The 25,477-nt window shown below is 37.2% G+C and overlaps 1 protein-coding gene across 1 annotated transcript in view; it reads right to left on the bottom strand.

Moving 5' to 3' along the window:
• ETFA (electron transfer flavoprotein subunit alpha) overlaps window positions 1–25,477 on the bottom strand; it is a 70,147-nt gene that overhangs the window by 16,357 nt on the left and 28,313 nt on the right. The window contains exon 10 of the mRNA XM_006044406.4: window positions 2,251–2,316. Coding sequence (XP_006044468.1) covers window positions 2,251–2,316 — 66 coding nt within the window. The remainder of the gene's footprint in view (window positions 1–2,250; window positions 2,317–25,477) is intronic.

Below are 25,477 nucleotides of genomic sequence, written 5' to 3'. Positions count from 1 at the left end.
TATATGTGTAAATTCCTCTAAAAGGGCCCCAAGGCCTGAATATTCCAGAATATCTGAAATTGGCACACACTGAAGTCCAGGTAACTACTGATCCAGAGAAACATGCCATATATATTAAAGTGTGGTCACAGACTATAATATAGCATGGTTTCAATATACACCTCAAATCTAGTCACAAGGACAAACATTTTGAATCATAGGCATTGATTTGCATCATGGTCTTTCTCTTCTGGGAATAAGTAGCCTGCTTCACAGCTACTAGCAGAGATTTATTTAATTAACGATGGTTAATGATTTCCTGGAGGCCACCTAGTCAAACATCTGACAGTTTAATCATCTGAAAGCTTTTTCATCCCACTATATAAAAGTTATTTTTAAAGAAAGAGCATGTAATTGTGGGCAAAGAACCACCATAGTATTTAAGAAAAAAGATTTCGGCCAGTTACAGAATTCTCAGATTACTGAAAGAATATTCTTGAAATATCAACTGTAAATAATTATGATAAAATCTTGTTTGTACTCTAGGGCTCTTTTAATATGTTCTTATAAATTCATACTCTTCTTCCTTATGGACATTTTAAAGCACAGACTGTATTCAACCATATTAATAGGTATACAGTTTATATGCAGAGCAGGCTCCAGGAGTTGGTGATGGATAGGGGAGCCTGGCGTGCTGCAGTCTATGGGGCTGCAAAGAGTCTGACACAACTGAGCGACTGAACTGAACTACCTGACTTAAACCAATCACTCTATCTATGGCTGTGTCAGGTCGGCTCTGTAGTTGTGGCACATGGGCTTCGTTGCCCTGCAGCATATGGGATCTTAGTTCCCTGACTAGGGCTCGAACCCACATCCGCTGCATTGGAAAGCAAATTCTTAACTACTGGACCGCCAGGGAAGTCCCAATCCTCCATTTTAGAACTTGGCCAAAATTACAATCTAAGACTGGTGTGTCTCCCACAAAAGAGAGTTATCACAGGGACTACGTCGTTTTCATTTAAGCAACTCCAGCATCTGTACAAAGTACATAGACTTAGTAAATATTTGTTGACTGGATGGACAGACAAATTATTGGCTCAAGTTTATTCTTACAGATTATTCCCCAACATGGGTCTCCTTAATTCAATTATTCCCTTTTTGCTTTGACATACACCATCTAGTCCATTTCTCCTCCAATCCAGCCCTGATGGCATGAACAAGAACCTTCACCAAGATCTTCTAGGCAGGCAGAGAGAGAAGCAAAATTCTAGATACGTCTGAACAGGCCCAGCTAAAAATATTATTGAAGGTTGCTGGTGTTTATTGTTTTTTTTTTCTTTCCCCTCTAATGCAGCAATAACATTTTCCCCATTGGCACTGCTGCTTTCAGAGCTCAGTGAAGAAACCTGCCATCCAACTGTGAAATCTGACTGGTTTTGGGCCAATTCATTTAGAGGTTACAAGGAGGTAGTGCATGCATCTTTTCAAGTTAGAAGTTAAACCTATTAAAAGTTTTATTACCTTTTCTATCAAACTTCCATCTGAATGAATAAAAGCAGGAGTGTCAGAGGCATCTCTGACTTCATGAAAGACTAAGTTCATAATTCAAACTGTGCATTGTTATGCATGAATTAATGTGTCATATTCTGAAATGTATGTTCACAGAGTCATCACACAGGACTTCTAGATAAGAGTCCAAGTAGCAAGTTAAAATCAAGTGGCTCGTCTATATGCTGCATTTTTGACAATTACTAAGGTTCTGAGATGCTCCAATCCAAAATGTGTCAGTCACGATTTAGTAATGACCCAAGAAGACGGGCCTTGCTGACGTATGACGGTGGGACCGTTAGGGGACTAGGGTGAAACATAGAACCAGGTATTGGTACATCATAAACTAGATAGTCAGAACCTCATCAAGTTGTTTTCACCCCCTATTTTCCATCCACAAATTGTCAGAGCTGAAAGAGATCTTCCAACACGTGCATTTGGCAGACAAAGAACTGAGGTAGAAACAAGACATGTCAGGTGGTAAGTCTGCAGGGGAGCTGGGATTCAGGTTCACATCTCTTTCCATGATACACACGGCCTCTCCCACCAATGGTGCATCTTCAGGCAGGGCACAGTGGTGTACATACCTTTCAATCCCTAGGTTTGTGTTAACGTGAACGGTTCCACTACACGCACTGTAACTACATGGAGGCATACCAGTGAAACCTAAATTTTAAAATGTGAACACTTTTCCTCTTAGTATCATCACTGTTGTGTAGTTACCTTGCTGTCTTTCATCCCAGCTAAATGCTGGATGGCTCCAGATATTCCTACAGCAATATAAAGTTCCTGAAACAAAAGAGACCATATCATTAATATGCATTCATATATTACACCTTCCAAAGTACTTGCTATAACCAACCCAAGTCTTATGTCAGAAATATTTTAAATAAAACAGATGCAAATATGTATTACTTAAATTATGCCTTCCTTCTTCTCTGATCTCCCTAACCCATAGCGCACACTTACCTCTGAATTCATAAAGTAGTGGTGGAACAATAATATTGGATAATAAGAGTTTTTGAGCATTAACTGTGTGTCGACCACCGTGCTAAGCATTTCACATCAACTGTTTCACTTAATCTCACAATTTGCTGTGAGGCCGTACTTTCTGTCTGTGCTACTCGTTTGGATACAGCTCTTCAACTCACCACCCTGCATGGAGCCATTAACAATATACACACATTTCATATTAACATATAAATACATATTAAAGTATACTTTGACTTAGCTATTTGCTTCTCATGGATATTTGTTGAAGTGGTAATCAAGAGTGTATTTATTAAGCTTCACATTTAGAAAAACCAAATATACAAATCAGTCTCAAGGGTCACACACACACACACAATCTCCTTAATTAAAAAATAACAGGTTTCTCACAGGCACAGCATGAACCTTTGTATTTCTAACGCCTAATAAACGGGTCCCTGCACTGCAGCTTCCCAGCAAATGTGGATGGCAGTTGCACCTCTTCCTACCCCTCTGCTTCAACTCATTAGAAAGGGGATGACGACTGCTCTCTGTACTTTATCTAAAAATTAAAACTCACTATCATCATGGAAAACCGATTTAAGAAGTGCTTAATTAAAAATGCTTAGTTGCTCTGTCTACTAGGGATAATTAAAACCTCAGCTGAAAAGCTTTCCCCACACATAAACTGAACAAGCCCTGGCTTGGGTAGGGGGTGCCCCTTACCACGTAACCAGGCTGACACTACAGTTCTGTCACGGCTGACGGCACAGTCTCTCCTCAACATGAGCAATGTGGAAGGTACTGCAGGTGGCTCTGTCACACAGTTTTATTACAGGGCAAAGACTTCAAAGTCAATGACAATGTCAGGTGGTCCCACTCTGTCTTCTGCATGGCCCGTAATCTAATTCATGAGTGCTGGAGCTTTTCTTTAAAAAGCTCAATAGTGGACCTTTCTAAAAAGGCTCCTCAGGATGCTCTAACAAACACAGAGTTGAGGACCAGTAAAACAGATGATCCTCAGCCCGTGAGCAGCTTGAAAACTGTAACTTGACCCAGCACATTGATAGCGTATCTCTAGGTCTTATCTTTAAAGGCATAAAGTGTCCACCGCTTCTAGAGCAGTAGGATACCCATAAGTACTCTGGAAAGGATACAACCTAGCCCCCAATGTGAGTTAATCATCTAAAAATCTACAGTGAGCTGGGTTTGCTTTTCAATTCAACCTGCTCATTAGTTAATCATCAAAAGCCTGAAAATAGGAAAGAGCACTTAGGCCTAAAGAGACTGTATCTTAGGGTGGGGAGTACACTACCGCAGAGAGCAAAATGTATGGGGTGAGGATAAAAAGCAATCCCATGATTTTATCCTAAACATAATCCAATGCATCAAGTATGACCATACACCTTTGGATAATACAGTAAGGCCTTGTTATTATACTCTTATCAGACAATGACACTTGTACGACTAATAAACAAGCACTACTATTTTGAAAAAGCACCAGTATTTTCCACTGAAGACTTTACAGGTAACTTCAATGGATAATTTTAACATCATTCAATTTATTCTGACCAGCATTTCTTTTAAGAGAGAACATTCATTAAATTATTAATCACAGTATACTTACTAAATCCTACGTTCAGGAAAACCAGGCCAAAAAGTTCTAATGTAAAGATTTTTAAAGTAAGTTATTTAGATAGACGCTGTCTCACTAACCACACTTCGAAGTATGTTCTCAAACCATATATTGGAAAGGATCAATAGTTCTATAAAGGGGTCTTTCTGACATACATGTCTACATTAAAATTCAGCAAGTCTTAAAAGCCTCTCCATTTGCATTATAAAATGCTAATAAAAATGCTGATTCACTCTGGCACTAAACATCAACATAAATATGATATAAATGAAATTTACATTAAACCTCCTGAGAAATGACTACCGCTGGCTTTAACCATAAATGTCAGTAAAGAAATAACAGATTCTGGGCCAAAGGAAACCAAAGGTGGTTCCAGGGTCATTCCCACCTTTCTAAAAAGCATAAAAAGGTAAATTTTGACCTGTTCCTGACCAACAAGAACTTATTTCACTATCGTGCAAACATGGTTCTCTGAATAAATAAAAAAAGCTTTGAAAAAACAGCCCTGAACGAGTCCTGAGATTTTGGCTGCTGTTCTGAGATCTGATGGCTCTCTAAGACAGGAAGAGAGGCTTGAGGCTTTTTTTCTTCTTTTTCAGAAAACATGTACAGGCAATTAGACTACAGTCATAGGATGCTTCCTCACGGTTCAGAAAGCATTTCTGTATTTCAATAATAATAATAATTAGTATGTGCAAAACCCTCCACAGATGCTAATTTATGGAGCACTTTAGACACTGCTTCACAACATAACAAGGCAATCCCTGCCCTGAGGCACTTTCTTTCTAAATCGGATGGTAAGTAAAAAAATCTGGAGCGAAAATGAGAGGTGATGTTGGAGGGGGGAACAGCAATTAAGGGTTCAAAAAGAGGTGGGATTAAAGAAAGGAACAGACAGAAAAGGAAGGAGGGGTAGTCCTGGAGATAAAGTTCTAGCAGCCTTCACAAAGGGAAAGAAACTTACAAGAGTAAGAAACTGGACGAAGGACAGCTGGTAGCAGTCTGGGTTAATCATCCTGCAATTCAAGGATGGAGAGGATGGGTGGGAAGTAAAGCCACAGGCTTGGTAAAGAAGGGGCAGCACCTACTTCAAGTTCTGGCAAAAGAAAGGACAAATCCCTCTTTCTTTGCCAAGACCTAAAAAAGACTACAGCTGTAGCCTCATCCAAAGAACTCAGGAGCAGATGTCTACACTAGAGTGTGCTCAGATAAACACAGGAATAGGGCTTGGAGACTGCTGCACCCAGTGTGGTTAACAGAGGTTTGCAAGAGGAGTATATCACTGCCATTTAGAAGTTTAGAACCTAGGCTCTGGAATCTCACTGCCTTATGCTAAAATAAATGCTGGCTCAGGCACCTAACAGACCTTTGACCGTGAGCCAATTATTTAATCTCTCTATGCCTCAGCTTGCTCATCTGAATAACTGGGATTGTAAGGCTTCAATCCTTAGCACAGAATCTGGTTTCCCAAGACACTGGTGTACCACTCAAGAACTGAGATTTATTCAAACACTGATTTTCTCAGCCCACTCAGTGACTAGTAGACTCCTGGGGTGGTCCCAGGGCTACCATATACAGCTGAGCAGGCTGTATACTGAACAACTCTGGAGGGAGGCATCATTCATATCATAGTCATTATAGATCTGCATTTTTATTACAATAATTTTCCAACAGATGGCAGTAAAGTAACTTGAGAAAGGAGTATTTTTTCCCTTATTCATACAGAAGAGTTGTATGGACTAGCAGAAGTACAGGACAGCAAGAATCCCCTGTGGTACACACTCAAGAAGCTCGCAGTCAAACAACACAGGTTAAGGTAAGATCCTAAAAATCCGGGTGTGACAGAGCTCTGGGCTCTTATGCAACCCCTTACTTTCTGTTCCTGCCAACAAGAAGCGGAATGGCCTTTAGAAGCAGGAAGCAGTTTGGAGGATGATGGTTCTCTGGAGTAATTTCTGTCCTTTGCCAAACAGGAGTCTACTTTTACAGCCTATCCCATCTGTTGCTGCTCCTCAGTCCTTCAAACAAAACACGCTTTTAGAAGAGGTTTTACTAGTCCGAGCATGATGACAAATCTGTATGTCTGAGAATTGAAAGACTGAAATGAAATCTTAACACTTTTACAGAAATCTAACCAACCTGGGGAATCAACATGGTCAGAGTATTCTCTGATGCATGATTTGGGTTTTGGCTGCTTTCTTCTGAAAGTATTTGCTAACATCACTCTCCTGCTTCACTCAAATCTTGGGCAGGAAATCTGGAATTCCAAGAACATATATTTCTGAGTCCTGCTCTCCAGAAGATCCTGGTGCAGATGCTAAGGAGAAAAGTGTTTCTTACTTGCACGTTGTGATTTTTACCTAACATTATTAAATCCAAAAGAGATATATAATATAAAAATATTGTAAGCCACATACTTTAAAATTTTCTATTAGCCTCATTAAAGTGAAATGAAATAGGTGAAACCAATTTTAATAATATAATCTCAGTTAAATCTAGCCACATTTCAAGTGCCCAGTATCGATATGTAACTTCATGGTTACCACCGTGCTAGACAGCCAAAGATCCAAGATAATTTAAGAACAAGCTAAAGAAGGGAATTCCCTGGAGGTCCAGTGATTAGGATCGTACTTCCACAGTCCAGAGACCAGATTCAATCCCTGGCCAGGGAACTAAGATCCCACAATCCGTGAGGTACTGACAAAACAAACAAACAAAAAACCAAAGTAAAGAAGAGCCTTCTTGTAAGCTCTATGAGGTACTGCAGAGCATGACAGTAAGACCTCAAGACAGAATGACATTAGCATCTTGTGTTAGCTTTGCTTTTATTGGCTCGGAACAAGATCATAAAAGGAAAGTCAGCAGAATGACAAGGCTGAAGATTAAATAAGGGAGCAGTCAATAGAGAAACACATAGATGACTCAAATCCACCAATTTTCAGGTATGGTAGACCATTATAAGGAAACCCAGATGAAAATGGCTGGTTTAAAACAGTAAATTTATACTCTGATTATCAAATTTTGTTCTCTAGTAAGATACTCTTTCTTAAAATTTTAGAAAAACCTGAAGACTCTACCCTGAAAGGCTCACACTTCTCAAAAAAGCATACGGGCACAACCTGGAGACTTTGCGCATTCCAGACTACTGCAATAAAGTGAGAAGTGCAATAAAACAAGTCACAAGAAGTTTTTGGTTTCCTAGTGTATATAAAAGTTATGTTTACACTACACTGTAGCCTATTAAGTGTGCAACAGCACTATATCTAAAGAAACAACATATCTACCTACATTTTTTAAATGTTATTTTTAAATTAAATGCCTGCAGCTAATACGATTGTTGGGATTATTAAGTAACACAATGCATGTGAAGTGCTCAAAATATGAGCCATTACTATTAATGCTATTCTTATTACTGAATGATCACTAAATCTTTAAACCAGAAGGCATTAGACAACCAACTGCCACATAAATCCCACTTTAAACTACTTGAGTAGTTTACTAATGTGATAGTAACTATCACTATCTTAAGAGAAGTTGCTATTTAACTTGATACAATTCTTCTACTAGCTGTAAAGTTTGAATTCAGCCCAACTTTCTAGACAGTGCTGGCTGGCCTAGAAAGTTGAGGTGAGTTTCTTCACAAAATTCTAACATAATCTTCATACAGGGATACATAGCCCAGAGACAGCTACCAAGACATATCAAATTTGTCATACAAAAAATAATATATCAAGTTGAAATTACATCTTTTTTCCTAGAATTGGAACAGTATTCTGCCTGCAGCAACTTCAGTACTGCTTAAACAAAGTAGAAATGAAAGATTTAAATGTTTATATAAAAATATGACTATGAGAAGAGTGGTTAAATCTGGAGCTTTCAGAGCAGAAAAACCAAGCCAGTATTTCTTCGCCTCTTTAAAAATCAGGTTTAAAATTCCTTTTCTACCAAGTCTCGCTTTCCAGATTGGGGAAGGAACATAAAAAGCTACATTTATTTGAAGATAAAAAGTTTAAAGACATCATATAAGTAGTTCTATTAAAAACTAGAATTCAGCAATCCTATGTATGTGCTTAAAAACAATACCGTAAGACTTAAAAACAATACCGTAAGACTGCCTCGGATGAAACAAATTTTACAGAATGGCACATGCTCTCTCAACATTGTTTACTCAGAAGACTACAGAGGCATAACCTTAAACAGCAACTGTTACAACAGCTAAAACACAACACACATTCCCAGGACAAATGCCAGGTTAGGAGTTAAATGTAATTCATCACAGGAAATAATGAATGTCTCTTTGAGAAGTAGATTAACCGAACTATATTTTCTAATTACTGCAAGTCTCTTGTGCTTTAATATTGCTATATTTCATCCTGCTACTCATTTAAAAGGCCAAACTATTTCTGTTTGCCAAATTGTTTTTAAGTCTCTTCTCTTTTTGGAAGAGGCTCCAAAATGCAAAGCACAACTGTGGCTCTTCTCTCAAACAGCTCTCTGCCTGTATTATGAAATTCTCAGACAGGTTTATGCCTCAACTGAGTTTCATAGAAATACAGAACTTTATGCATATTCCTGATATGAAGCTGAAGGTATGTCTCAACCATCAGATAATGCTCCTATACTAGGACTAACTCAGATTGTATCAGTATTTGAGATGGCATGTTAATCATCACAACTACATGAATTGTCTATAATATGCCAGTAACCATACTCTACTCTATATACATTATCTCACTTAACTATGACAATAACTCTAAGGGGTGGAAATTTTTCTCATTTTATAGAACAGGAAGCACAGGCTCAAGGAGGCTTGATGAGTCATTCAAAGTTACACACACCTAGTAAAAGGCAGGCTTCTAAACCTTTGAGTTTAAGTTCAGTACTTCCACTACCCCACAAATAACTCAATATCGTGACAGTGCTATTAATACCCTTTAACTGAAGTCACTAGTTTATTAAAACTCCAGTAAATATATTTATCATGGAGAAAAATCACTAAAACAAGATGAGATGAACAGCTAACATAAGGTTATATGTAAAAAAAAGTATCAATTTTAGCTAACATTAGTTTTCACCCCATGTTACTAGATGTATCAGTTGATAGCTTATTTCTGAGTTCCTCATCCTGAATTAGGACATAAGCTACAGCCTTTGATTTATCTAATGATCAGTTAGTTGCACATCAACTGAAACGCCTCTAATACAAATGTTTCACACAAATGCACTTGCTACAAGGCCATCAAGAAGACTGACTCATGGAAGAGGCGAGACTTGGAAACCATTTCTTGTTTGTTGATGTCTTTGATGTTTAGCTTATGTAACCTATACAGAAAACTAACACTTTGGATAAAAACTTTCACCTGGCTTTCGATGAAGTCAATATCTGGTTCCAATAACTTTAATGGAAAAGGTCTAGAAACAAAATCAGAAAACTCATTTAAAAGAAACCTCTGTAGGTTTCTCATATGAATGGATCAATAGATGGACTTGGTGCTTAATTAGGCAGAGAATACATAGCTTGGGTTTTTTAGTCCAAGGTGTTTTAAAATCCTAAATTCATCCACAGATCAGAGTTCCTCTATATTCTTTTTACTGGCCCACCTTTCTCCCTAGAGAAGCCAATTAAATGTCATCTTCACGACCAGTCTAGTTACAATATGACCAAAGCAAGCAGTAATTTATACTTCTAGCATAGGTTTCATTGCGTTTGTGCACTCAGTCACGTCTAACTCTTTGGGACTCTGGACTATGGCCCATCAGGCACCTCTGTCCATGGGATTTTCCAGGCAAGAATGCTGCAGTGGGTTGCCATTTCCTCCTCCAGGGGATCTACCTGATCCAGGGATCAAACCTGTGTCTCCCACACTGGCAGGTAGATTCTTTACCACCGAGCCGCCTGGAAACCCCATATTGCTTCATTACGTACCTTATTATTTTTGTTTAAAGTATAAGTTTAGTAACCCAGTTCCTCAAATACAAAGTTAAAAGATTTTTTTTTAAAGGACAGTAACTAACTATATTGTGATTTAGAATTCAAAAGTTTAAATGTAAACCAAAAAAGGTGAAATTTCAGCTCTTGGTCTTTAAATACTGTTTTTAAATGTAGGTTTTGATTACATGATGCATAGAATCTGACAAATTTTTCTTAGTAGAGTATTTTTACAATAAAATATAACTTTTAATACTTAACTATTTTGCATGTAAATGTTTAGCATTTAGGTAATTAGCTTCTATACTAAATGCACAGATTTTCTATTGCAGGAAGACTTTCTTCAAGGACACCTAGAATGGCAGAAAGCAGTCAAGTGTGTGTGTGTGTATGTGTGTATGTGTAGGCCATGCCCCACAGCTTGTGAGATTAGTTCCCCAACCAGAGATCGAACCTGTGCCCCCTGTAGCGGAAGTGCAGAGTACTCACCACTGGATGACCAGGGAATTCCTAGGTATAATATAAAATTACTCAGATGATTAAATTATACTGAAATATTTGGGTGTACAACATCAAATTACTTAGAAATATAATTAGTATATTATAAAGCTTTGCATTTTTAGCAATCAAATAAAAAGTTTAAGTATAAGATTTTTCATTAGTAAGGTTTAATCGATCTAACGGCTAAATTATGTATACTTATACGATTCATGGGGTCACAAAGAGTCGGACACGACTGAGCGACTGATCTGATCTGATCTGATACGGAATTTTGTAAGAGTAAGGAAACTCTAAGGTTATCTATGCATTGTTGTTATTGTTCAGCCACTAGTTCATGTCCAACTCTTTATGACCCCATGGACTACAGCACGCCAGGCTTCCTTGTCCTTTGCCATCTCCCAGAGTTTCCTCAAATTCATGTCCAATGAGTTGGTGACGCCATCCAACCATTTCATCCTCTGTCGCCCCTTTCTCCTCCTGCCCTCAATCTTTCCTAGCATCGGGTTCTTTTCCAATGAGTCAGCTATTTGCATCAGATGGCCAAAGTACTGAAGCTTCAGCTTCAGCATCCGTCCTTCCAATGAATATTCAGGGATGATTTCCTTTAGGATTGACTGGTTTGATCTCCTTGCTGTCCAAGGGACTCTTAAGAGTCTTCTCCGGCACCACAATTCAGTGCACAATATCTAATTCTATGCACAATATCTATGTCATCGATAAAAAAAATAGAGGCCTGAAAACCAAGCTGGCAATAGAACCTGACTTTAAAGTACTATTCTTTTCACTCAAGTTACTTCATTCCCAAAATGAAGGTCATTCCCAAAAAGAAGGTCATTGTTTGTGCATAGCCTTTCTTGATGATTACTTAATCTAAAACAATAAAGATAGTTTCTATGCCAAGAAGCTCATGAAAGCTACATAGTAACTAGAGAAAAACAGTTTGGAGGCTCTTCAAAAAGCTAAACAAAGACTTATCATGTGGTCCAGCAATCCCAGGCCTAACTTACTACCCAAAAGAATTTAAAGCAGGAACTTAACAGTTGCAGATAATTATATGCAAATGTTCAAAGCAGCATTATTCACAATAGCCAAAAGGTAAAAACGACCAAAGTATCTATCAACAGATAAACAAATAAACAAAATATTCATGGAATATTATTAAAATATTTTTCAGCCATAAAAAGGAATGACATTCTAACATATGCTACAATAAGGATTAAACCTGAAAATATGCTAAGACACTCACAAAAGGACAAATATTGTATACGATTCACTCTTAAAATATCCAGCATAGTGAACTCACAGAGACATAAAGTAGATTAGGGATTACCAGAGCCTGAGGTTGGAAGGAATGGAGAACTACGGCTTAATGGTTACAGAGTTTCTTTTTTGGGGTGATGAAAAATCTGGAGTATATACAGAGGTTATTGTTGTTCAATATTCTGAATATAATTGATGTCTCTGAATTATACACTTAAATATGGTTGCAAATTTTATTAGATTTTTACCACAATAAAGTCATCAGGAAGTAATTTCCTTGACAGAATCCTTTATACAATTCTTCATCTTCAAAACACTTAATTCTAGAATCCTGTTTTAATAACTATCAGAATTATCCAGGCCAGAATACTGGAGTGGGTAGCCTTTTCCTTCTCCAGGGGATCTTCCCAACCCAGGGATCGAATCCAGGTCTCCCACATTGCTGGTGGATTCTTTACCAGCTGAGCCATCAGGAAAACCCATAAACAGTTCCAACATAACATTAAAAAAATAACAATATGGGAAACCAGGTAAAAGACTTATGGGAATTCTCTGTACTATTTTTGCCATTTTTCTGTAAATCTAAAACTGTTCTGAAAAAAAGCAACTTGAGTTCTCTATGAATTCAGCCCAAATTACACAAAAACTCCTTGAACCACCTTTTAAAGGTCTAAGAATCTGAGCAGAGATAATAACGTAGAAAAGGGAAATGCTTATAAGAGAAGAGTAAATTTACTATTCATCCAACCTTACTAGAGACCATCTAAGTAACTTCACTTTAAGGAAACGGAAAACATTCCCCTGCCCCTAATACATTTCCCAAATTCCTTCTCAGACTAACTTTAGTTAATATTAATATATAAATATATTAAACTAAATTACTAAAATGTTCTTTTATACAAGATCTTAGTACTCATATCTTTGGCTCTAAAATAAACATGAGGATTGAATTACATATGCTAAATGATCAACTATCATTGAATAAACATTTCCTTCTAGTACAGTGTCTTATTTTCTCTGACATTAATGTGCATGATTATCTTATCTGAAGCGATACATGAGGAAAAACATTAGCTTTCATATGAAAGAACCAAAAATACAGTTAGAATAAGAATAGAAATTTAGAACAGTTTTATTCAAATTGCCACACCAAAATGGCTACAACAAAGATTTGCTGTCTACTCTTACTGATTTTCATACCAGCTGTTAAATTAGATTGATCATCTACAAGGCACGTCAATTTATATCAGTGGAATCTTTTATAAAAGTTCTAATATATACATAAAAAATTCAACAGACTCCCCAAAACTTAAAAAATTAATTTTATATACTAAATGGTAATGGATAAGAAAACTTGACTGGCACTGGCCCTCTTGAAATAAATATTTAGAGAAAACAGTCTAATAAAAATTAGTTAAGAAAATGAAGCAAAGACACAATTAGAACTCAAAGACACAATTACAACTAACTTTTAGCAAATAAGTTTTTAACTACTGCACAACCAAACTATCTATACATCCAAAGCACAGTTTGTTAGTTCTACAACTTCTCCTTTGTCACTTTAAGCTCCACTGTAAGAGCTTTGATCATCCAGGCCATGTAATTACCTTTAAGGAGCATGCTTAGGGTGTTTTCTGTACTACAGGTCCATACAGCATTTCTCTTTGTCCTCTTGGGAACAGAACATCAATTGCTTTCAGCTAAATGCACTCACATATGAATATTTTAGTACAATTTAATGCTTCTATACCAACCCCAAAGGAATAGAGCATCAATTTGTGAACACCATTTTCTTAGAGTTAAAAGCCAAGCTGGATAATGCAGTATGAAAGGGGTTGTCACTCTTTAGCTTTTTAGCAAGTCAGAAAAGCAGTCCATAAATTCAGTCCCAGCTGTGTACAAATAACTCCCATAAAGTTTGTTCGTACACAGACTTTTCAACATTAGTGAATTTTCTTCAAAAGAATTCAGAAAAAATTTCTTATCTTAGTAAATTCTCCCCAAAACTGCTTTATCGAGTAAGTATTCATCAAGTCAGAATTATAAATGAACCACTAATCTGTTAGTAAAATACCAAAATACAGAAAAAGTAATCTACTTCCACTAAGTGAAAAAACACACTTCTTTGGCAGGATGTAACAGAAACTCTTTGACTGCAGTATGTTTATACGTTTGAATGGTGAGGTAGGTAAAGTCATCAATGGGGCTTCTAAAAGGTAATCCAGAAAAAAAAAGTTAAATGGGAACTACTACCAACTATGTCAAGGCTAAAAAAGCCATATTTATTAAATTCTAGTCATAGCATAAATCTGACACTCTATTAAGCTCAACACGTTAATTAATGCCCTAATAAAATCCAATGAAATTATCAGATAACAGTTAAAGAATTCAATACCTGTTCATGATTTCAAAACAAAAAAACCTTTAACAAACTAGATTTATAATACTAAATCACGATTATAAATAGTGTATTAATTCACAGTACTCATACTATATGCCAGGCACAGTTTTAAGTGTTTGACACAGACTAATGCATTAAATCTTCAGAACTACCATACGAAGTACAGACTATTACCATTGCCATTACACAGCTGAAAAAACGGTGGTACAGAGAAGCTAAGTGATCTGTCCAAGGTCATACAGAAAGCAAGTGGTAACACTAAGAACTGAATTCAGGCAACCTGGCTGCAAAGTCTGGACTGCTGACCATTTTTAACCATGATATGACACAGTGTATTGTAGGAAACTGCTTTAGCAGCACTCCTAGTGGTGAAACACTGGAATTCCCTTGCAAATAAGAGACAGGGATGTTTGTCAATCAACATTCCAAATATGGAGCTTGACAAATTAATTCTAAACCTGTGGGAAATGACAGAGAGTCAAGAATAGCTGAGACAATTCTGGAGAAGAATGGGCGAGATGGGTATTGCCCAAGTAGGAAATTTTATTACAAAGCTCTAGGAGCAGTTTTGGTACAATGATAAACAACTGACAGACAAAACACAGAATCCAGAAAGAGACTTCTGCATATATGTAAACTTGATGTGTAAAAGGTCTGGAGCAGAAGAAAATGCGTAATGAATGATTAGCTACATGAGGAAAAATTAAATAGTTACTTCATACCAAACAAACACTTAAATCAAGTAGATTAACTGAGTGTGAAATATGAAAAGCAAAACTTTAATAAAACTTTTAAGAAAAAAAAATACAGGTTAATATTGTTAAGACTTTCTCTTAGCAGAGATCCTTTTAAATAAAACACCAAAAAAAGCATATATCAAAAAGGAAAAAACGTTCAACCACATTAAAATTAAAAGCTCCTGTTTATTAAAAAAAAAAAGATTCAGAAAATGAAGACAGTCATAACTGAGAAAAAATATATGTAACACACATAACCAACAAAAGATTAATATTCAGAATACATAAAAGAACTTCCAAAATTGTTAAGAAGATAGGCAAAAAATAGGCAAAAAAGATACAAACGAGAAATTCAGAGGGGGGAAAAACCATGAATGAAAGATTCCTTACTTGTAATCAGGGAAAAGCAAATTTAAAAGCACAGTGAGATTTCATGCCCATTAGACTAGCAAAGCTTTTAAAAAATTGTAGTAAAATATACCTAACATAAAATTTACCATTTTAATCACTGGTAGGTGTTCTGTGGCGTTAAGTATGTTTGCCTTGCTGTGTAATCACCACCATTACCTATCTCTGGAACCATCATCTACCTCTACAACTGCAAAAGATGTTAAAAAAAAAAACTGAAAATACCAAAATACAGCAAGGATGAGAATGAAGGTAAATTTTATAAGCTGTTGAGAAGTGTAAATAACCACTTTGGAAAACAGTATGTCAATATCTGGTAAAGCTAGACATTTACTGTATGTAATTAAGCAATTTCACTCTTATGCATACTTCTCTAGGGAAACACGAACATAAAAGGAAACATTTTTTAAGAATTTTCACAGCAACATTACTTGTCATAGCAAGAAATTATAGACCACCTAAATAAACACCCATTAATGGAAAAATGGTGGAAGTATGATATATTTATAAAATAGAATGCCATACATTAATGAAACACAAATGAAAACTGCTACCTTCTTTAAATGAATGAATCTCACAAACAAAATTGACTAAAAATAGAATAAAGAACACACAGCCAACAAAGTGGGTATAGACAGAATATACCTTTATCATAGGGCCTCCCTTGCGGCTCAGCTCATAAAGAATCTGCCTGCAATGAGGAAGACCTGGGTTTGATCCCTGGGTTGGGAAGATCCCCTAGAGAAGGGATAGGCAATCCACTCCAGTATTCCAGAATTCCATGGACTGTACAGTCCATGGGGTTACAAACAATCAGATACAACTGAGTGACTTTCACTTCACTTCACCTTTATAATAAAGGTTACATATGACAACCCCACAGGTAACATCATACTCAACAATGAAAAGTTGAAAGTTTTTCTTCTAAGATTAGGGACAAGACAAGGATGTACTCTCTCATCACTCTCATTTGACATAGTATTAAAAGTCCACACCAGAGCAATTAGGCAAGAAAAAGAAATAAAAGGCATCCAAAGGCATTCCTTGGAATGGAAGAAGGAAAACTGTCTCTAATTGCAGGCAACATGGTATTATATAGAGAAAACCGTAAAGATACCACCAAAAAATTGTTAGTACTAATAAGTGAATTCAGTGAAGTTGCAAGATACAAAATCAACATACAGAAACACTGTGTTTTTATACACTAACAACAAACTATCAGAAAGTAAAATTAAGAAAACTACCCCATTTACAATTGCATCAAAAAGAATAAAATACCTAGGGGTGTATTTAACATAAGGAGGTAAAAGACTTGTACATGGAAATCTATGACACTGATGAAAGAAAATGATGAAGATACAAATAAATGGAAAGATACTCTGTGCTCATGGATTAAAAGAATTAATATTGTTAAAACATCCATACTGCCCAAAGCAATGTACATATACAACGCAATTCCTAACAAAACTCCAACAGCATTTTTCACAGAAATAAAGCAAACAATCCTAAAATGTATATGGAATCAAAAAAGACCTTGAATAATTAAGGCTATCTTGAAAGATTAAAAAACCTGGAGGCACCATATCAGAAATACATAATAGAATTTAAAGAGGAGCTACCCCATGTCCGAGGTCAGGGGCGGCGGCCGAGAGGAGCTACCACAGGCCTGAGGTCAGGGAGGCGGCCGAGAGGAGCGCCCGAGGTCAGGGGAGGTGGCAGAGAGGAGCAACCCCACTTCCAGGGAGCTGCGGCTGCGCAGGAGCAGGAGGGCCGAGAGGAGCTACTCCATGTTCAAGGTCAGGAGGCGTGGCTGTGAGGAGATACCCCTCGTCCAAGGTAAGAAGCAGCAGCTGCACTTTGCTGGAGCAGCCGTGAAGAGATACCCCACGTCCAAGGTAAGAGAAACCCAAGTAAGAAGGCAGGTGTTGCGAGAGGGCATCAGAGGGCAGAAACACTGAAACCATAATCACAGAAAAATAGCCAATCTGATCACACAGACCACAGCCTTGTCTAACTCAATGAAAGTAAGCCATGCCATGTGGGGCCACCCAAGACAGATGGATCATGTGGAGAGGCCTGAAAGAATGTGGTCCACTGGAGAAGGGAATGGCAAACCACTTCAGTATTCTTGCCTTGAGAACCCTGTGAACAGTATGAAAAGGCAAAATGATAGGATACTGAAAGGGAACTCCCCGGGTCGGTAGGGGCCCAATATGCTACTGGAGATTAGTAAAGAAATAACTCCAGAAAGAATGAAGGGATGGAGCCAAAGCAAAAACAATACCCAGTTGTGGATGTGACTGGTGATAGAAGTAAGGTCCAATGCTATAAAGACCAATACTGCATAGGAACCTGGAATGTCAGGTATATGAATCAAGGCGAATTGGAAATGGTCAAACGAGATGGCAAGAGTGAATGTAGACATTCTAGGAATCAGCAAACTAAAATGGACTGGAATGGGTGAATTTAACTCAGATGACCATTATATCTACTACTGTGGGCAGGAATCCCTCAGAAGAAATGGAATAGCCATCATGGTCAACAAAAGAGTCCGAAATGCAGTACTTGGATACAATCTCAAAAACGACAGAATGATCTCTGTTAGTTTCCAAGGCAAACCATTCAATATCACAGTAATCCAAGCCTATGCCCCAACCAGTAATGCTGAAGAAGCTGAAGTTGAACGGTTCCATGAAGACCTACAAGACCTTTTAGAACTAACACCCAAAAAAGATGTCCTTTTCATTATAGGGGACTGGAATGCAAAAGTAGAAAGTCAAGAAACACCTGGAGTAACAGGCAAATTTGGCCTTGGAGTACAGAATGAAGCAGGGCAAAGGCTAATAGAGTTTTGCCAAGAGAACGCACTGGTCATAGCAAACACCCTCTTCCAACAACACAAGAGAAGACTCTACACATGGACATCACCAGATGGTCAACACTGAAATTAGACTGATTATATTCTTTGCAGCCAAAGATGGAGAAGCTCTATACAGTCAGCAAAAACAAGACCAGGAGCTGACTGTGGCTCAGACCATGAACTCCTTATTGCCAAATTCAGACTTAAATTGAAGAAAGTAGGGAAAACCACTAGACCATTCAGGTATGACCTAAATCAAATCCCTTATGATTATACAGTGGAAGTGAGAAATAGATTTAAGGGACTAGATCTGATAGATAGAGTGCCTGATGAACTATGGATGGAGGTTCATGACATTGTACAGGAGACAGGGATCAAGACCATCCCCATGGAGAACAAATGCAAAAAAGCAAAATGGTTGTCTGAGGAGGCCTTACAAATAGTTGTGAAAAGAAGAGAAGCGAAAAGCAAAGGAGAAAAGGAAAGATATAAGCATCTGAATGCAGAGTTCCAAAGAATAGCAAGAAGAGATAAGAAAGCCTTCCTCAGCGATCAATGCAAAGAAAGAGAGGAAAACAACAGAATGGGAAAGACTAGAGATCACTTCAAGAAAATCAGAGATACCAAGGGAACACTTCATGCAAAGAGGGGCTCGATAAAGGACAGAAATGGTACGGACCTAACAGAAGCAGTAGATATTAAGAGGAGGTAGCAAGAATACACAGAAGAACTGTACAAAAAAGATCTTCATGACCAAGATAATCACGATGGTGTGATCACTCACCTAGAGCCAGACATCCTGGAATGTGAAGTCAAGTGGGCCTTAGGAAGCATCACTACGAACAAAGATAGTGGAGGTGATGGAATTCCAGTTGAGCTATTTCAAATCCTGAAAGATGATGCTGTGAAAGTGCTGCACTCAATATGCTAGCAAATGTGGAAAACTCAGCAGTGGCCACAGGACTGGAAAAGGTCAGTTTTCATTCCAATCCCAAAGAAAGGCAATGCCAAAGAATGCTCAAACTACTGCATAATTTCACTCATCTCACACGCTAGTAAAGTAATGTTCAAAATTCTCCAAGCCAGGCTTCAGCAATACGTGAACCATGAACTTCCAGATGTTCAAGCTGGTTTTAGAAAAGGCAGAGGAACCAGAGATCAAATTGCCAACATCCACTGGATCATGGAAAAAGCAACACAGTTCCAGAAAAACATCTTTTCTGCTTTATTGACTATGCCAAAGCCTTTGACTGTGTAGATCACAATAAACTGTGGAAAATTCTGAAAGAGATGGGCATACCAGACCACCTGACCTGCCTCTTGAGAAACCTATATGCAGGTCAGGAAGCAACAGTTAGAACTGGACATGGAACAACAGACTGGTTCCAAATAGGAAAAGGAGTACGTCAAGGCTGTATATTGTCACCCTGCTTATTTAACTTCTACGCAGAGTACATCATGAGAAATGCTGGGCTGGAAGAAGCAGAAGCTAGAATCAAGATTGCCGGGAGAAATATCAATAACCTCAGATATGCAGATGACACCACCCTTATAGCAGAAAGTGAAGAGGAACTAAAAAGCCTCTTGATGAAAGTGAAAGAGGAGAGTGAAAAAGTTGGCTTAAGGCTCAACATTTAGAAAACGAAGATCATGGCATCCAGTCCCATCACTTCATGGGAAATAGATGGGGAAACAGTGGAAACAGTGTCAGACTTTATTTTTCTGGGCTCCAAAATCACTGCAGATGGTGACTGCAGCCATGAAATCAAAAGACGCTTACTCCTTGGAAGGAAAGTTATGACTAACCTAGATAGCATATTGAAAAGCAGAGATATTACTTTGCCAACAAAGGTCCGTCTTGATGCTATGGTTTTCTCGGTGGTCATGTATGGATGTGAGAGTTGGACTGTGAAGAAAGCTGAGTGCCGAAGAATTGATGCTTTTGAACTGTGGTGTTGGAGAAGATTCTTGAGAGTCCCTCGGACTGCAAGGAGATCCAACCAGTCCATCCTAAAGTAGATCAGTCCTGGGTGTTCTTTGGAAGGACTGATGCTGAAGATGAAACTCCAGTACTTTGACCACCTAATGCGAAGAGTTGACTCATTGGAAAAGACCCTGATGCTGGGAGGGATTGGGGGCAGGAGGAGAAGGGGACGACAGAGGATGAGATGGCTGGAGGGCATCACCGACTCAATGGACGTGAGTCGGAGTGAACTCCAGGAGTTGGTGATGGACAGGGAGGCCTGGAGTGCTGCAATTCATGGGGTCTCAAAGAGTCGGACACGACTGAGCAACTGAACTGAACTGAAGGTAACTATAGTCTAATAAAAATTAATAATTAATTAATAAAATAACTATTAATTTCAAATGAATAAACATTTTAAAAATTTCTCAAACGAATAAACATTTTAAAAATTCCTAAGTTTGTATCTCTAATACAATAAACATCACTGCCTATGAACCAAATAAACAAAAGCTCTTTGAGGGCCCTCAACAAATTTTAAAAGGAGTCCCAAGACAAAAAAGTTGAGAACCATTGTACTACACACATAATGAAACAGGAAAATGTGAAACCTACAATCAAAGTTTATCAACCCTGAAATAACCAAGAATTTGGAATTAGCACACAAGAATTTAAAAACAGCTATTACAAGTATGGTCAAGGATGTAAAGAAAGATACCTATAATGTTTGAACAGATAAGAAACCTCAGCAGAGAAATGAAACTATAAAAAGAACCAAATGAAAATCTAGAACTAAAAAATAAAAAATAAGAAATTTCCTAGCTGGGTTTAATAGCATATCAGGAATTATAGAAGAGTCAGTAATCTTGAAGGTAAGTCGATGAAAATTATTCAGTCTGAAGAGCAGAGGGAAAAAAAGATGAAAAGGAATGAACAAAACTTAAATAATCTACAGAAAAATATAAAGATATCTAAAATATGAGCAATTGGAGTCCTAGAATAAAAGTAGAGGAAAAAAAGGTGGTTCAGTGTCCTATAAATGCTAAGTCAATAGGCCAAACCTGGACTGCCACCTGTTTCTGTATATAAAGTTTTAATGGAATACAACTCATTAATTTATTTACAAGTCTATGGCTGCTCCTACTCTACAACAGAAGAGTTAAGTAGTTATGACAGACACTCTATGGCCAATAAAACCAAAAATACTTGCTGTGTGATTTACAGATAGCTTGTTCTCCCTCATGTAGATCTTTTATATCCTAACTGGATTTTTTGGTCTAGTACTCCATCAATTATTGGGAGAAGGTATAGTATCGAAACCTCCAACTAGGATAATAAATTTGTTTATTCCTCACTTTAGTTGTCAGAGTTTGCTTGATGTATTTTGAAGTTCTGTTATTGGATACTTACACATTCATGACTGTTCTGTCTTACTGATAAATTGATCCTTTCATCAATTTATGGCCCATCAATTTATGTTTGGCAGTACTCACTGTCTTGAAGTTCGCTTTACCTGATATTAATAAAGACAACTCAGATTCCTCATGTTTACTATGAGTATGGCATATCTTTTTCTATCTAAATGTAGTTCTCATAGGCAGCATACAGTTAAGTCTTGCTTTTTATACATCCAGCGATCTCTTGCTTTTTGACTGGAATATTGAGTTCATTTATACTTTTCTCTCACTGCTTTTAAGAGTTTCTTTTTATCAGTATTGAAGTGGATATACCTTATTTATGGGTTTTGAATATAATTATATCAACCATAAACACAGATGAAACAACTTTGCTTGTCTGCCAGAAAACAATTCTTGATTATGAGATTTCAGGTCTTCATTTTGTTTTCACTTAAAGTAATAAAAGGTGCTTGCTGATCATTAACTGGAGAAAGCCATAAAGTCAGTGAATCTGGAAACTAACATTTATGACACACAGAAGGCCAAGAGGCATAGGAAAAGATGCTCAACATCATTAATTATTAGGGAAATGCACATCGAAACTATAATGAGGTATCACCTCACACCAGTCAGAATGGCCATTGTGGAAATTAAAAATTCTACAAACAATAATGGTGGAGAGAGTATAAAGAAAAGGGCGCCCTCCTACACTATTGATGGGAATATACATTGGTACAGCCACTATACATTCTTTAAAAAACTAAAACTACATCTACCACATGATCCAGCAAGCCCACTCCTGAGCATATATCTGGAGGAAACCAATATTCTGAAAGATACAGGCATCCCAATGTTCACTGCAGCAGTATTTATAATAGTCAAGACATGGGAGCAACCTAATGTCCAACAACAGAGGAATGGATAAAGCAGATGTGGTACATATAAGGAATGGAATACTGCGTGCATGCTCAGTCACGTCCAATACTCTTGCAACCCCACAGATTGTAGCCCGCCAGGCCTCTATCCATGAAATTTTCCAGGCAAGAATACTGCAATGGGTTGGCATTTTCTACTTCAGGGAATCTTCCCAATCCAAGGACTGGACCCGTGTCTCCTGCATCTCTCACTGACCCACCTGGGAAGCCCTACAATGGAATATTACTCAGGTCATTAAAAGGAATGAAACAATACCATTTGCAGCAACATGGATAGATTATCATACTAAGCAAAGTAAGTCAGAAAGAGAAAGACAATTATCATGTGATATTTCTTATATGTGGAATCTGAAAAATCATACAAATGAACATATCTATGAAACAGAAATGGACTCATAGACATAGAGAACAGATTCGTGGTGCCAAGGGACAAGAGGTGAGGGAGGGAAAGATTGAGAGTCTGGGGTTAGCAGATGCAAACGATCATAGGATAGTCCTATTCTACAGCACAGGGAACTATATTCAACATCCCGTGATAATCTATGATGGAAAAGAATATGAAAGAGTAAAGTAAGGCAGACAGAGAAAGACAAATATCATAGGATATTATTTACATTCAGAATCTTAAAAAAAAAAAAAAGTACAAACATACTTATTTATAAAACAGAAACAGACTCATGGACTTAAGAGAGCAAACTTATTGTTACCAGGGGGAGTGGGTGGTGGGGAGGGACAGATTAGAAGTGACACATACACACTGATATATTTAGAACAGATTACCCAGGGACCTACTGCATAGCACAGGGAACTCTGCTCAATACTCTGTAAGAACCTTAATAAGAAAAGACTTTGAAAAAGAAAAGCTTCAACAGGGAATGCGGCAGAGCGATCTGATGTTGGTTAAATTATGCACTCTTTCCAATTAATTGGCTCTCCCTCCAAAGCAAATGTACTAAAAATAAAATGACTTCTTTTTTGAAAAAAAAGATTTTTTCTTTTAATCATTCTTTAAGCAATCTGACTGTTACATGCCCTGTAGTTGCCTTCCTGTTTCCTTCTCTTGGTATGTTGAGCATCTGAGATCTGAGTTTTTCTCCTCCAATTACACACATAATAGATCTCCTAAAGTTGTCCCACAGTTCACCAAAGCTTTGTCCGTTTTTTCCTGTGTTTTCAAAATTTTCTGTTTCATTTGAGACATATCTCTGCTGCCATATTTTAAAGTATTCCTGCAGTGTCTAATGGCAGGATATACATTCTTGTCAGGTGCACAAGGTATATTCACCACAATACAGCATTTGTTAGGCCATAAAATAAGATTTAATGAATTTCAATACTGAAAAATTTATATCTTTAACATTTACATTTTAAAAAGCAAAATACAAAATTAATGAAGCAAAGTTCTACCTTAAGTGCAAGGTAAATCTAAAGTAAGCAGAAGGAAAGAAATTAAGAGCAAAAATCAATAAAAAGAAAACAATGAGAAAAATTAACAAAGTTAAGAATTGGTTCATTTTTGGTGTAGCTGCTCCGGAAAACAGTTCCTCAAAAGGTTAAACATAAAGTTATCATATGAACCAGCAAGTCTACTCCTGTGTATATATCCAAGAGAAATGAAAGCATATGTCCACACAAAAACCTGTATATGAATATTTCTATCTGGATTATTCATAACAGCCAAAAAGTAAACAACCCAAATTTCCATCAGATGATGAGTGGATACATAAAATGTGGTATATCCGGACAATGGAATTACTATATGGCAATAAAAAGGAATATTATAACATGAATAAATTAAAACATGCTATTTTTTTTTAAAAAGCCATAAAAGACCATTTAGTCTATGATTCCCCTTACATAAATGTCCAGAATAGGTAAATCTATATAGACGAAAGAGCTTCCCTGGTGGCTCAGACGGGTAAAGAATCCGCCTGCAACGCAGGAGACCTACGTTCTATCCCTGAGTTGGGCAGATCCCCTGGAGAGGGAAATGGCAATCCACTCCAGTATTCTTGCCTGGGAAATCCCATGAACAGAGGAGCCTGGTGGGCTACAGTCCACAGAGTCACAAAGAGTCAAACACAACTGAGCAACTAACACTTTTACTTTCACAAAGACAGAAAGTAGACTGGTAATTGCCTAGGATTGGGGAGCTGAAAAGAAAAGACGAGTGCAGTTGTGCAGTTTCTTTTGGAGATGATGAAAATGTACTAGAACTGACAGGCGATGTTTATACAATTCTGTAAATAAACTAAAAGTCACTGAATTAAATAGTTAATTAGATAAACTGTATGGTAAATGAATTGTATGTCAATAAACTTGTTATTTTAGAAAGCTGAATCATTATAAATGTTTAATATTATAAATTCCTCGCTGGACTGATGTAGGAAAGGGAAACAAAAAAATAGAAGACACAAACTGCAAAATTTAGAAGGAGCTATCACACCAGATTTTACAAACAATGAAAGGAAACAGGGCAAGATTGTATAAACAACTTTATCCAATATATTTGATAACTTAAGAGAACTGAACCAATTCCTTTAAATACATCACTTAGCAAAACAGACTCAAAACAAAATAGAAAATCTGAATAGCCCTAAATCTATCAAAGTAATTGAGTTAACTGTCAAATGCTCCAACAAAGAAAACTCAAAGCTCAGATGGCTTCAGTGGTGAGTTCTATCAAACATTTAAGAAAGACACAAACACAAACCAATCTTACACAAACTCATTCAGAAAATACACCAGGAGAGAGTATCTTTCAACTCATTTCATGAAGGCAGCATAATGCCAATACCAAAATTGAACATAGATATTGGGGATAAGGAGGAAAATTACAGATTATTTTGATAAAGACAGACCCCAGACTCCTTAACAAAGCATCAGTCAATGAAAGCTGGCAATATATTAAAATTATATCATGATCATATCATGATCAAGTAGGATTTATCACA

The sequence above is a fragment of the Bubalus bubalis genome, chromosome 20, assembly GCF_019923935.1.
Source record: "Bubalus bubalis isolate 160015118507 breed Murrah chromosome 20, NDDB_SH_1, whole genome shotgun sequence".
NCBI classification, from domain to species: Eukaryota; Metazoa; Chordata; class Mammalia; order Artiodactyla; family Bovidae; genus Bubalus; species Bubalus bubalis.
Note: the sequence above shows the minus strand (reverse complement) of the source record. Positions and strands in the feature narration are given on the sequence as shown.